The sequence below is a fragment of the Alligator sinensis genome, unplaced genomic scaffold (assembly GCF_000455745.1).
Source record: "Alligator sinensis unplaced genomic scaffold, ASM45574v1 scaffold487_1, whole genome shotgun sequence".
Taxonomy (NCBI): Eukaryota; Metazoa; Chordata; order Crocodylia; family Alligatoridae; genus Alligator; species Alligator sinensis.
The window spans coordinates 944128-956702 of NW_005842301.1; the positions used below are offsets into that span (position 1 = coordinate 944128).

General features: G+C 45.6%; 1 protein-coding gene across 2 annotated transcripts in view; it reads right to left on the minus strand.

Moving 5' to 3' along the window:
- Window positions 1-6: 6 nt before the first annotated feature.
- The window catches only part of TWF2 (twinfilin actin binding protein 2), a 106763-nt gene continuing 94194 nt past the window's right edge, over window positions 7-12575 (minus strand). For both annotated transcript variants that reach the window (XM_006028267.3, XM_025209662.1), the window contains 4 exons: window positions 4601-4726; window positions 4263-4413; window positions 1211-1332; window positions 7-250 (listed from right to left, as the gene is read on the minus strand). In XM_006028267.3, the coding sequence (XP_006028329.1) occupies window positions 83-250; window positions 1211-1332; window positions 4263-4413; window positions 4601-4726 (567 nt within the window). In that variant the 3' untranslated portion in view covers window positions 7-82. The remainder of the gene's footprint in view (window positions 251-1210; window positions 1333-4262; window positions 4414-4600; window positions 4727-12575) is intronic.

Sequence of the window (12575 nt, forward strand, 5' to 3'; positions counted from 1 at the left end):
ATATGGATTCTATGGGAAATGTGATTCTGGAAGCTGCCTGTTCACAGACTGGTTCCTGACCCATCCTACTGCCCTGTGGGATTTAACTGTCATCGCCATTCTCTCCTGGCCCTTTGATAAGTCGTTTCTGTCCTCGTTTCCCCACAGGTCCCTTGGGCTTGGCAAATGCCTGCTTGAAAGCATGCTGCTTGGGGTGGACCTCATCATACAGGAATTCTGCAGTCAGCTCAGCTCCGTCATCAATCTCAATCTGAAACAGAAATAGCATAAGGAAAGGAAGTTAACTCCATACTGCTGGCTCCTGACAGCTGATCCACTGCTGTGTCAGAACCACTGCCTTCTCTCTCTGGCTCACGGGATGAGAGCATCTCATTGCTGCCTTCAAAAACCCATACAAGAAAAGCCATTTCCTTTCTCCCAGTACACATAATCCCTTCCAGTCAATCACTTGGCTTGGCTTATGGAACTGAGCAGTCCAGTACAAAAAAACACATCTAGCTTTCAGAGTCTTCACCAGCCACCACTCTCAGTGGGAAGCAGCTACCTCCACATTGATGCTCTATTTGATGCCATGCTATCAGCTTCCTCATTCACTCTCCTTACTAGATGTTCAACAAAGTTTTCCCTGTGCTTTGACAGGCAGTGACCCTTGCTGCCATATGTAAATTCATGTGAACTCTGGTAACATTTCTCACTCTGTGAGGGGCAAATTAAAAGACACTAAACCTTTCCAGTGAGAAGACGAAGCAAGAGGCAAGGACAGAAGCAACTGCAGCCTTACGTTGCTAAACTGGTGCTACCCATGCCCTTCAGTTAAGGGGAGACTGCAAACCACAAACTCTTCTCATGTCTTCCCCTATTTTGATGCTGGTTTTTAAATACAGACATTAAAGTTGGGGGGGGGGGGGGGGGGTTTTTGGGGCCGTTAAGTGGGGGGGGGGGGGGGAGTGCTTTAGGTCCTGTCTAATTCATTGCTAAGGAGTCAGTAAGAGATTTGTTCCCTATAACAGGTTCTCTAGCACTCTATCCAGGGTTGGATAGGACTGTTAACACTTCCTATCAGAGACTGACTTCTGTTCAAGACTAAAGAACAATGTCAGGACATTGCTCACAGATGTTCACCTTCAAAGGTCCCAATGCTTATCTCTTTTCCTCGGCTTTTTAGTTGGCATGGCCAAGCATTGGCAAAGATGAGGAAACGTAGATTTACCTTCTTTGCAATTTCCAGGCAGAAGTCCTGTTCCACAGTATCCAGCAACCGACTCTTGCAGCTGGAATAAAGCATGCGCTCCTTGATGCTGCATTTGTATCCAGGCATGGAGTAGATAAACACTGCAACAAAGAGCAAGCCAGTTATCAAAACCTAGGTCTAAACAGCCAAAGAACAGTGGCAAGAGGCAATCATAGAATCATAGAAAATTAGGGTTGCAAGGGACCTCAGAAGATCATCTAGTCCAACCTTCCCTGCTCAAAGCCAGGAGAGAATCTAATCCTAGGTCCCACCCAGATGTACCTCATATACCTGTGGGATAAAGAGACTGCTACACATGCAGACCTCTGCTGAATTCATTAGCACAGCACTGTGAGCAGGTTCGTATGTCATAATAACAATGACATAGATATCAAAAGAAAAAACCTCTTGAACCTAAACAGTTTTCTTCTCCTAGGACTAACTTTAGGAAGGCTAACTTCAGTGAGCGTAAGAGTTTAGTCAGTGATGCACTGCAGGATAGGAGTATTGGCGAGATACGAGTCCAAGAAGGGTGGTCGTTCCTAAAGGAAACGATACTTCAGATGCAGAGGGAGACTATCCCAATCTGAGGCAAAGGGGGCAAAGGAGCCAAAAAACCTCCTTGGCTAAACAGAGAATCCAGGGAAGCCTAAAGGCAAAAAAAGAGGCATACAGGTAGTGGAAGCAGGGGGAAGCTACCAAGGAGTATACCTACTTGGCCCACACTTGCAGGGAAACAGTTAGAAAGGCCAAAGTAACTACGGAGCTGAGGCTGGCAACACAAATTCAAGACAACAAAAAGTCTTTTTTTTAGGTATGTAGGGAGTAAAAGGAAGGTGCAGGGCAGCATAGGACCCCTACGTAACAAGCAGGAGCAGTTAGTGACAGACAGGGGAGACAAGGCTGAGCTCATCAATGAGTTTTTTGCCTCAGTGTTCCTGAACAAGGGTCAAGATAAGTCTCCTAATGGGTTCTTAGATGGGCATCAGAGGGACACCAGACCACCAACTCTTGACCCTGACTTGGTGCAGAGTCACTTGGATGGACTGGATGTGTTCAAGTCAGCAGACCCAGATGAACTTCATCCGAGGGTACTGAAGGAATTGGCTGGTGTCATAGCAGAAACCCTGGCGCAGCTGTTTGAGTGCTTGTGGCATTCAGGTCTGGAGGACTGGAAAAGGGACAAAGTGGTCCCTATTTTCAAGGAGAGGAAGGAGGATCCGAGTAATTATAATCCAGTTAGTCTCACCTCTATCCTCGGAAGAGTCTTTGAAAAATTTCTTAACGATCATATTTGTGGGGGTCCAGCGGGAAAAATAATGCAGCAGGGCAACCAGCATGGATTCACAGCAGATAGATAGTGCCCGACTAACCTGGGTTTTTTTTTATGACCAGGTCACAAAATGCTCAGATGCAGGAGTAGAGGTGGATGTCGTTTACTTGGATTTTAGGAAGGCCTTCAATACAGTATCTCCCCCCATTCTCATAAATAAATTAAGAGTCTGTGACTTAGATGATTACAGAGTCTGGTGGGTGGCAAATTGGCCTGGGGGGGTTGCACCAAGAGTGGTGGTGGATGGGTCGGTATCGACCTGGAAGGATGTGGCAGTGGAGTCCCGCAGGGCTCGGTCCTTGGACCTGTCCCCTCAATGTCTTCATCAGTGACTTGGATGTGGGCGTGAAGTGTACTCTGTCCAAATTTGCAGATGATACTAAATTCTGGGGGGAAGTGAACACTCTGGAGGGTAGGGAATGATTGCAGGTGGACCTGGACAGGTTGGAAAAGTGGGCAGAACACAACAGGATGCAGTTCAACAAGGACAAATGCAGTGTTGCACCTAGGGTGTAAAAATATCCAGCACACTTACTGGCTGGGGAATGACCCTCTCAGCAGCACAGAAGTGGAAAGGGATCTTGGCGTCATAGTGGACTCCAAAAAGAACATGAGTTGTCAGTGTGACAAAATCATCAGCAAAGCTAACCACACTTTACCGTGCATTAGCAGATGCATGATGAACAGATCCAAGGAGGTGATACTTCCCCTCTGTGCGGCATTGGTCAGATCACAGTTGGAGTACTGTGTCCAGTTTTGAGCGCCATACTTTAAAGAAGGATGTGGATAACCTCAAGAGAGTCCAGAGGAGGGCCACTCCTATGGTTAAGGATTTGCAGACCAAGCCCTACGACGAGAGACTAAAGGAACTATATCTCTTTAGCCTCTGCAAGAAAAGGCTGAGAGGTGATCTTGTGGCTGGCTATAAATTCATTAGGGGGAGGCAGCAAGGAACGAGAGATGCTCTGTTCACCAGGGTGCCTTTTGGGGTAACAAGAAGCAGATTTAGGCTGGATATCAGGAAGAACTTCTTCACAGTAAAGGTGGCCAGAATTTGGAATGGGCTTCGAAGGGAGGTGGTGCTCTCCCCTACCTTGGGGGTCTTTAAGAGAAGGCTGGAGAGGTATCTGGCTGGGGTCATCTGACCCCAGCACTCTTTCTTGCCCATGGCAGGCGGTTAGATTTGATGATCTGTTGAGGTCCCTTCTGACCCTAGCATCTATGAATCTATGACTACATTTTCTGTTGCTTGCAGCTGAATTGCCTCAGGTCCATCCAGAATCCTTGTTGTTGGGGACTTTAGGGACTGGGGAATAGCTTATAAGGGCTTCTACTGGAAGACTGGCTCAGAGGAGCTCATTATAGATAACTAATAGTAATGTAATTAGGGACTGGTAAAGTAGGACATAAGCCCTGATTGCTGATGTAGTGGGAGTGCTCTCAAGGTCTCTTTAGCTTGCCTGTTCTGCTTCTCGCTTCCCAAAACTGGTGGGCACTCTTGTGCCAACTACTAGTTCCCTCCACCTGTTGCACCACCCTGCAGCCTCGCATTACTCTTAACTGTTTCTCCATATCTCCCTCCACAGTGCCACAGAAGCAAGGAGCATAGAGCCCGCCTAGTTGTCAACCATTGGCCTACGTGTTAAATGGCTCTGAGCAAGTAATAGCAGAGATGTACAAGCACTGCAGAGAGCTTACCAACAGATTCCAGGTAGTCCCCCTCATGGGTGTGTTTGTACAGGAAGAAGTGATAGCGAGCAGAATCCTGAGGGATCCTTTTTGGGAGATCTGCTATCTCTGTGGGGTTCGTATGTACCAGCTCAATGATCTCTTGTTCAAGATCCAGTTTCTGATTAACAAAGGAGAGAAAGGGGCAGGGGAAACATAGGGAGCAAATGATATGTCAACATAAAATACACTATGAAATAAAATGCTATGACTTCATTCAGAGGAAGCATAGGGGAGGCAAGAAGAAAAGAACAGAAGAATGTGTGCTGAACTAAGAAGCTCAAGGGAGACTGGCAGTGCCTTCTTACCAGCTGGATGTAATTGATTTTCTTCTGCTTTAGTAACTGGACAGCTTGCTGAACATCACGCTGCAGAGGAAAAGCCAGTCCCTGCAGAGTCTGGTGTTTGCTCTCCACACTGATCTCGGTCTTCACCTGACAACAGAACGCCATGAATTCAAAAAAGACAGAAGAAGTAGGTGGAGAGGATAAGGAGAAATAAACCAAACACAAACTGGGCTATTCTCCAACTGCCAGGATAGGAGACTCACAGCTTACAGAGCAAAAATGCTTTTCCTGAGGCTCCTTCTGGGAAAGAAGCTCCTGCCAGGGCCTTCTGGGGTGCATTATGTACAAAGTGAATTGCAGTGTTTTCCATCTTGACCAAAGCCAGCCAATTCCATCCTATCAATGACCTTTAGAACATTAATAGCCTGGAAAAAGATCCTAAGCCTAGCTGAGATGGGAGCTGAGGGCAGTCTATGTAACTGACTCTGAGATCACAAAGGGAGAGCGAAGAGTAGACCTGAACTGTTCCTGAGGCAAATGGGCACCCATCTAACAGAAGTGCTCCAGCATGCTCTTCCACCTGTTATTGTCCAAGAAATTCTACCACCATCCCCAGATATGCAGGGATCCACATTTCAAGTCACCTCAAACCCAGACTATCACACTATTTCTGGCAAGAACTATGAAGGCTACTTGGGAATCACTGCTGGTGCAACAAGCAGCAGTATGCCTGCTTAGTGGAATAAATCATCAGGACATGGAGCTAATAACTTTGAAAAATCAGATACAATTTAGTGTCTTGCTCCTTATCACTAAGGCCTTAAATGGTTGTGGGCCAAACTATTTGTAGGACCACTGGTCTCCAGGTACTGCTTCTCTAGTAACTACATTTGATGGGGACATGGAGGCTGTTACAGACCTTCTGGTGCTCAGGGACAGACCATTCTCTGAGGATAGCTCTCAAATATGGAATTCTCTGCTGCTGGATATCAGTTAAGCCCAAGTCTAGCCACCTTCAGAACAAGAAGCAAGACAAGCCTTTTTCAACAAGCCTCCTCTTCAAGTTGAATGGACTGATCCAGCCAAATAATTAAGGAAACATGTCTTTGAGGCTTAATTGTACCAAGGGAAGCAATTTGAAATCACAGGGAGGATGGGCAAAGAAGAAAATACTTTCTCGGTTCTCCCCCATTCCCTGGGTTTATTGCCATGTCAAAACTAAGCAAATCAGGCTCAGTTACTATGAAGACAGACACCTGAAAATTACACCACATTAGTAACATATGTAGATTATTGCCTTAGAAAAAAACTAGTTTTCCTCCTCCTTGTCTGAGTTTTTTAAAATTCATTAGCACTGTTGCCTCACGACCCGGTGAAGTGGCAAGGCAAGACTGATGCATTCCTCAAACAGTTCACTTTGTGCATAATGCAACCTAGAAGGCCCATTTGCCATCCAGGAAGAGCATAAAACAACTGCAGGTGCTTCCTCTACTTGAAGAAGGGTGTTTGTACCTGAGAGCTTGCAAAGAAGAATTTTTCCAACTATTTTAGTTGGTCTATTAAGATATTGAATTTACCCAAAGAACTTTGTCTCCTCAAACTGACACATTTACATGGTGATACAGGAAAGTTGCAAGAAAGAAGGGACCGAAAGAGCCATAATGTTAACAAAATTCAGACTTAATCAAAATGATGAGTATCTATCAAAAATATGGTTGCAAAATAAGAGACCCAATATTGAAGGAATGAGAGATGGATTTCGTCTCAGTTATCCAAGGCTACAAAGAGGCATTTCACTGTGCTAGTACATGGGTTGTCAACTGGGGGTACGCGTACCCCTGAGGGTACTTGGGAAGGCCCCAGGGGGGTACGCAGTGGTGTTGCAGAAAATTGGGGGTACTTGGGAAGCGTTACCATGCGCCGCCGTGCCACCACCGTGTACCTGTGCGCTGCTGGGGTACCCGCCAGAAGGGGTATTTTCTCCTTAAAAAAGGTTGAAAACCCCTGTGCTAGTACAAAAAATAGTGTAGACATTCGAGGGATTTTTCATGGAAGAAAACTGGTTTTCACAAAAAAATGAGAGCTCTTTCAACCAGGAAGTTCTCTCTCACAAGAAGCTTTCTTGCACCAGCTTAAGAAGCTTGCACCACACTTGTCTTGGCCCTGAGGAACCCCAGCATCCCATAGTCCTCCACTCTTCTTCCTTTCCACCATGGGAGAGGGAGAAGAAAAACGTTTACTCCCTGATGGCCCCACTCAGCAGACAGCTGTCAGGGAGCCCTGTGGGAACCATAGCTGCTGGGCACCTGAATCAGCATCCAAACTATTCAAGCTGCCAGTGCTTCTACCTTGTGCACAGACTATGTAGCACACTATAATTGTGCAAGGGTTGGAGAAAGAGGGGGAAAGGAGAAGGGAAGAAAGAGAGCATTACCCAGTGGCTTGACCTGTCCCAGGTATCCCCAAGACAGGACAAGCCCTGCAGCTCTCCTGCAGGGAGGCTGACCCAAGGCACGAGTGGGGATTTGACCCCACTCCATGCAAGGGGCATTCCCCCTGTGGCCCAATCCAACTGAGGGAGCCCAGGATGATTTAAGCCACAACACCTGTGCCTTCCCATTCCTTTTACAGAATTAGGTCACCCTCGGTCTGTGCAAGGGGCGAGGAGCATTCCACTGAAGCTCGACCCATGCTGAGGACACCTCAGTCTTGGCAACTGCACTGTCAAACACAGCCCTGGTTGCTGCTCAGAGAACAGTCACAGTTGCAGGACAGCAGCTGGGGCTGTTAGCATAGCCCCAGGTCTCCCACAGGAGCAAGGAGCACACCTCTCCTTCCCCAGTGGCAGGAGGCTGCCTTGCCCCTTCAGCTCCTTCCAGGTAATGTAGCTCACGTGACATAAGCTGAAGAGAGTCTGGGGAATAAAGGAGCTATTGCCCCTAGTTGGAAAGCTCCTCTTTAAGGAAACTGTATTACTCTCCAGCCACAAGGCTGAAAATGCCTTATTGCCATGTTTTCCAGTACTACAAATTTCCAGGAAGACTATTCCTGTGATGTTTGTGTGGCAATGAGAATTGAGAGGCAAGGACTACACAGAATTTACTGTGGCCAGTTCTTTGAGAGAATTAATCTTCTCTCAGACATTAAAAGGGAAACTTAGTCATGTGGACTGCTCTGTATTTTGAGCAAGTCTGGATGACGTGCTCTCCTCAGAATTAGTACAATAAATGAGCACAAGCATGTGTAACAAAATGATCAAATGGGATGTAGAGACACAAGAGGAAGAAGTTAGCTATTGCTCAAGCACAAGAATCATGAGCCAGGTTCTCACTGATAGAAATGGCATCAATTTATTGTTATAATGGGTCTTGTTTTAAAGATTTGCTGGAAGCTTTGCAAAGGATTTCAAAATAAATAAGAATAGGAGAAGACAAACTGGTTGAAACATACTTCTACTGAAAAATGCCATTTTGTCAAATTAAAAACGAAAGTGTGCGTCTTCCACAAAATTTCCCTTAAGAAAAATAAATGCTACTTTATTTCAGCTCATATAGAAATAGTTTTTGACACTGACAAAATGCGTTTGATTTTTCGCTTGTAAATGATGTTTCTGTTACAATTATTAGCTTAATATAGGAGTTAAAATCAAAAGTCTCAACTGGCCCAAAATAAAATGTTCAAAAACTTTATTTTATGGGAAATTTCACATTTTATGTTCTGATTTCCAACAAAAATTTGGAAATGATGGAGTTTCCTGTGACATGGAAACTTCTAGTTCCCACACAACTCAAGAAATGATTATGCTAGTTTCTTGATCCAGGTGAACAGCCATCTTCTAGCATGTTACCGTATTTCAGCATGTGATCTTAGCCAAGCTCCCTAAAAATAATCTTGTTTGACAAAGTAATGTTACTTTTGTTATAGAAGGATGCCTAGTTTAGAGTTACGGTATAGATAGAAAGCACTGTCCCTAGAACTATTGTTTTATTTCCCTAAATCCCTGATTCCTGGGCTTGCTTTACAACTCCTTCCTGTTATGTTCTGTATTCTGAAGCATGTAAAAGCAATAAGATCCTTATTGCCAGGACTGAAGCTGGAAGGCACTAACCTAATACAAATAATACATAATCCCTTCTCAAAATGGCAATTGGCATTTTTCATATTTCTGGATGCTGTGAAATAGCATGATTTTATGCTTGCAAATTTCAACCTACTAGTTAGGAAATTTCCAGGTCAATAAATCCACTCTCCAATGCACCAAAAACCACTTCAAAAGGAGATTAAAAGAAAAAAGGAAAAGTATTATAGATGATTTCACCAGAAATTCTCACCACCCACCAAGTAATGCACTCTTCACATTCCTCTTGGTAACCTGAGTGGTTCATTTCTGCACAGAGCTTCCATGCTCAGATATTTAAAAAGCAGCAGCCAAAATCCCACTCAGGGCAACATATGAAGAATGAATGGACCCAATGGAGAGGGAAGAGAAAGAATCTCTCAGGGATAGCTCAAAAGCACAACACATTGCAGGCAACAGGGCATACCTCCTCAGGGTGGGGGAATTCTACCAGCGATGGGCAGCAGCAACAACCCACTACAGTCTGTCACATGGAACACAGGGAGACAGAGCCACATCAGAATGACTTTCTGGAAAGCTTCATAAATCCAGTTTTCCCAGTAACCATGGGAAACCAAAAGTCTAAATGTGCTGTAAAAGCCATTTGTGATAGGGCACTTGAATACCTTAGCTATTCCACTGCAAATTGCATCTTTAGCTGCTTGTAACTTTCAGATACGTTAGCTTGTTGTGCTCTGTCTGAAATGGAAGGTTTTTCTTTTTTCATGGGGAACACAGACAGTTCAGTCAGATGGGGGGAGCAGGAAGAGAGGGTATGCATGCGAACAGAGGAAACTACCCATTAAAAAATAATTCAACATTTTCTAAGTAGCCAAGAAAATAAAATGGCTTGAAGATTATATTAATTTTGACCAAGGAAATAGTCCTCCCCGCAAAGCAGTACACAAACCTGTTTTGTACAGAAGGTTTTGATTTGACACAGGTATATATAATTGTAAATTGCATACTGAGCAGTCACAGTGCCTTTTTTGCCTATAAGGCATACTTATAAACTTGCTTTTTAGCCAAAGTACTTTATAAAAGGGAAGTAAACATCATTATGCCTATTATAAAGATGGAAAAACTGAGGTGCTAGAAAGATCAAAGCAAGTTACACAAGATCACAAATGAAGTTAGAAGCAAGGTAGGAAACAAAACCTTGACTTCCCAACTACTCACTAAATTTAGTGCTCTGACTTACTTGTGATGAGACCTCCTCCAACGTTTCAGAGACAGACAGAGAGAGAAAAAAAAGAAAGCATCTCATAAGTGATCTCTCTGTGGTTTCCTTACAAAATATGCCTCCTTTAGAGTAAAGAAAGTATTAAGTAGGGCTGTGCAAAGCTGCGGTCCCTGATTCGATTTGGTGGAGATTTGGCTCAATTTGGTGGCCGAATCTCTGAATCCAAATCGAATCAGAGGACCCTTTAATCTCTCCGAATCAAACTAGAACCCTCTAATCGATTTGGAGAGATCTGGCAGTTTGAACGTAGACACAGCTTTAAATGTTTTTTCTACATACCTCAAGGTATCAGGGAGCTCGTGAATGCTGTGATGCTGGGGCAGATGGAGCGTCCCACAGAAGCGCGGGGGACTCCCCAGCGTGCTCAGCAGCAGACCTGGAAGTGGACCAGAAGCAGTTCTGGTCCGCTTCCGGGTCTGCTGGGGAGTGTGCGGAGGGGCCCCCCGCACTCCCCAGCTCGGCGACTGGTGCCTTCTGGGTCTGGGGGAGGCACCTGGGGTCCCCCTGCAGCCAATCGCTGAACCAAGAGAGGGTGTGAAGGGGCCCCCAGTGGACCGGATACTTCCGGTCCACTTCTGTGTTTGCTGCAGAGCACATGGAGGGGCCCTCTGCACTCCTGTGGGATGCTCCATGTGCCCTAGCACTGCAGTGTTCACGAGCTGTGCTGGTACCTCAAGGTATGTAGAAAAAACTTTTAAAGCTGTGTCCATGTCTGAATCGCTGATTCTCTGAATCAACATCGAATCTTCAGATTCAGATTTAGCTGAATCAAATCAGGGATAGTGATCCGAGTCAACAAATAGAATCACTATCTCCGATTCAGGCCGAATCTGAACTGAATAGGGCCCACTTCGCACACCCCTAGTATGAAGGTCTAGAGTTCAAGTCCCATTACTTCCCTTGTCCTGAAGTAATTCTTTGCAGTTCACAAGCCTTATTTAGCAATGCCTCACTTCACCTTAAAGCGAGTAGGTATACAAATATTACCATTAAATTGACTTGTCCAGATGTAGTTTAACAGCACTTTCTCTTTAGAAAGAACTCTGAAAGGAATCTGCAGCATAGACTGACTGTGCAAAAAAGACTCCATGGAAAGACAGGCTTGGGGAGAACGCACAAACCCTCTCTCAGTAATAGCCCTTGAAGCATGAATCCCAAGAGCACAGGGAGAGGAGAAAACATATCATCACCTCAGAAGACCACACAGAGAGTAAGATCCTTATGCAGGTTCATTTCTTAGAAGAGAAGATGACAGAAAAATGAGGCAGATAGCATCTTGCCAGAGAATGGCATGTAAAGAAGAGCTTTAAATGGCAGGATAAAAAAAGTACACTCTTAGAGAAGAATTCACTGCTGGAGGCCAGGGAGCACAGATCCTGGGAGCATGGACAAGGAGAAGAATAATAAAGGAGAACAACAATGTCAATTACATGTAAGATACCTCCAAAATGAGAAGTCTGTTCCTAACTTCAGACAAGACTGCTTGTGGATGGAGTGAGAGGTCAACAGAACTAACACAGAAAAAGGAAGAGGGAGAAAGTGGATTCAGAGCAGTAGGAAGGGCATCTGGATGCATACAGCAACTGTTTGTTGCGACTACCACAACACCTCAGTCCTAATAAAATTTTCCCATACTGTTAGATTGTTACTCCTTTTTTAAAACAGTTGTTCCCAGACTGCAATCTGCAGATCACATAAGGTGCTGACTTTCCTGACATTCTGGAGAAGTAAACTTTTTGCAAGTAGAAGGACGGACACTGGGAGGATGAAGGGAAGTGGACCAAGTGAGAATCTTTCTCTGGAGGGGAAATGTTTATACAGTAGTGACCTAAAGACCTCCTACAATCAAAACAGAGTATATGTGACAGGCACACAGAAGGGTAGTGGCCTCCCTATTTTGTATTAAGGTTAATTTAGTGGTGCACAACAGTAGGTGTTTTAGAAGCAAACCTATTTCATAGATATTAGGGGCTGTGTAACAGGGGGCCTTCTCAGGGCCAATTAGCCTGTGGCCTGCCCACCTGTTTCTGGGCTAACCACCTGCCTTCTTGCTTGCCATGCCTTGTTGTTAATTATTTAATTGATCTTAATAAGCAGGAGGCCCATTTCTTGCCCTGATGTCAGGGGGCGTTATCTGCGGCTCCGTTCCTCCCCTACACTGCAGCCCAAGCCTTGCAGAATGGCATCCATAGTTCTCACAATCACTGGCCCCTCGCTGGGCCACAGAATCCTACTGTTAAACCCCTCTATGATCCCCCCATTCCAGCAGCCTAATCCGCCTTCATCCTGGGCAGCACAGCTCCCTGAACTGCTTCCCCTTCCAGGTGTGGTCCCCCCCAGGACGTTTGGCTACTAGCCCTGGCCCACCTCCAGGCCAGTCAGAACCCCAGGCCCTCAGCTCTTGGGCGTTCCTTGCAGTGGGCCCCTGGCCCTTTGACCCTTCGGGTCCTTGCTCCAGCATGGGCCAGTCAGGGGAAGTTCAGACAGATGCGAGTCTATGGCCCCACGCTCTCTCTCTGGGGTCCACCTTCCAGACCCTACAAAGTGGGGAACCCACCTGGTGGTGGGGGCTAGGGGTTAAGGTGCCCCGACCCGCCTTTCACCGGGGTGGCCACTGGCCTGGCATTTTCCGGGGG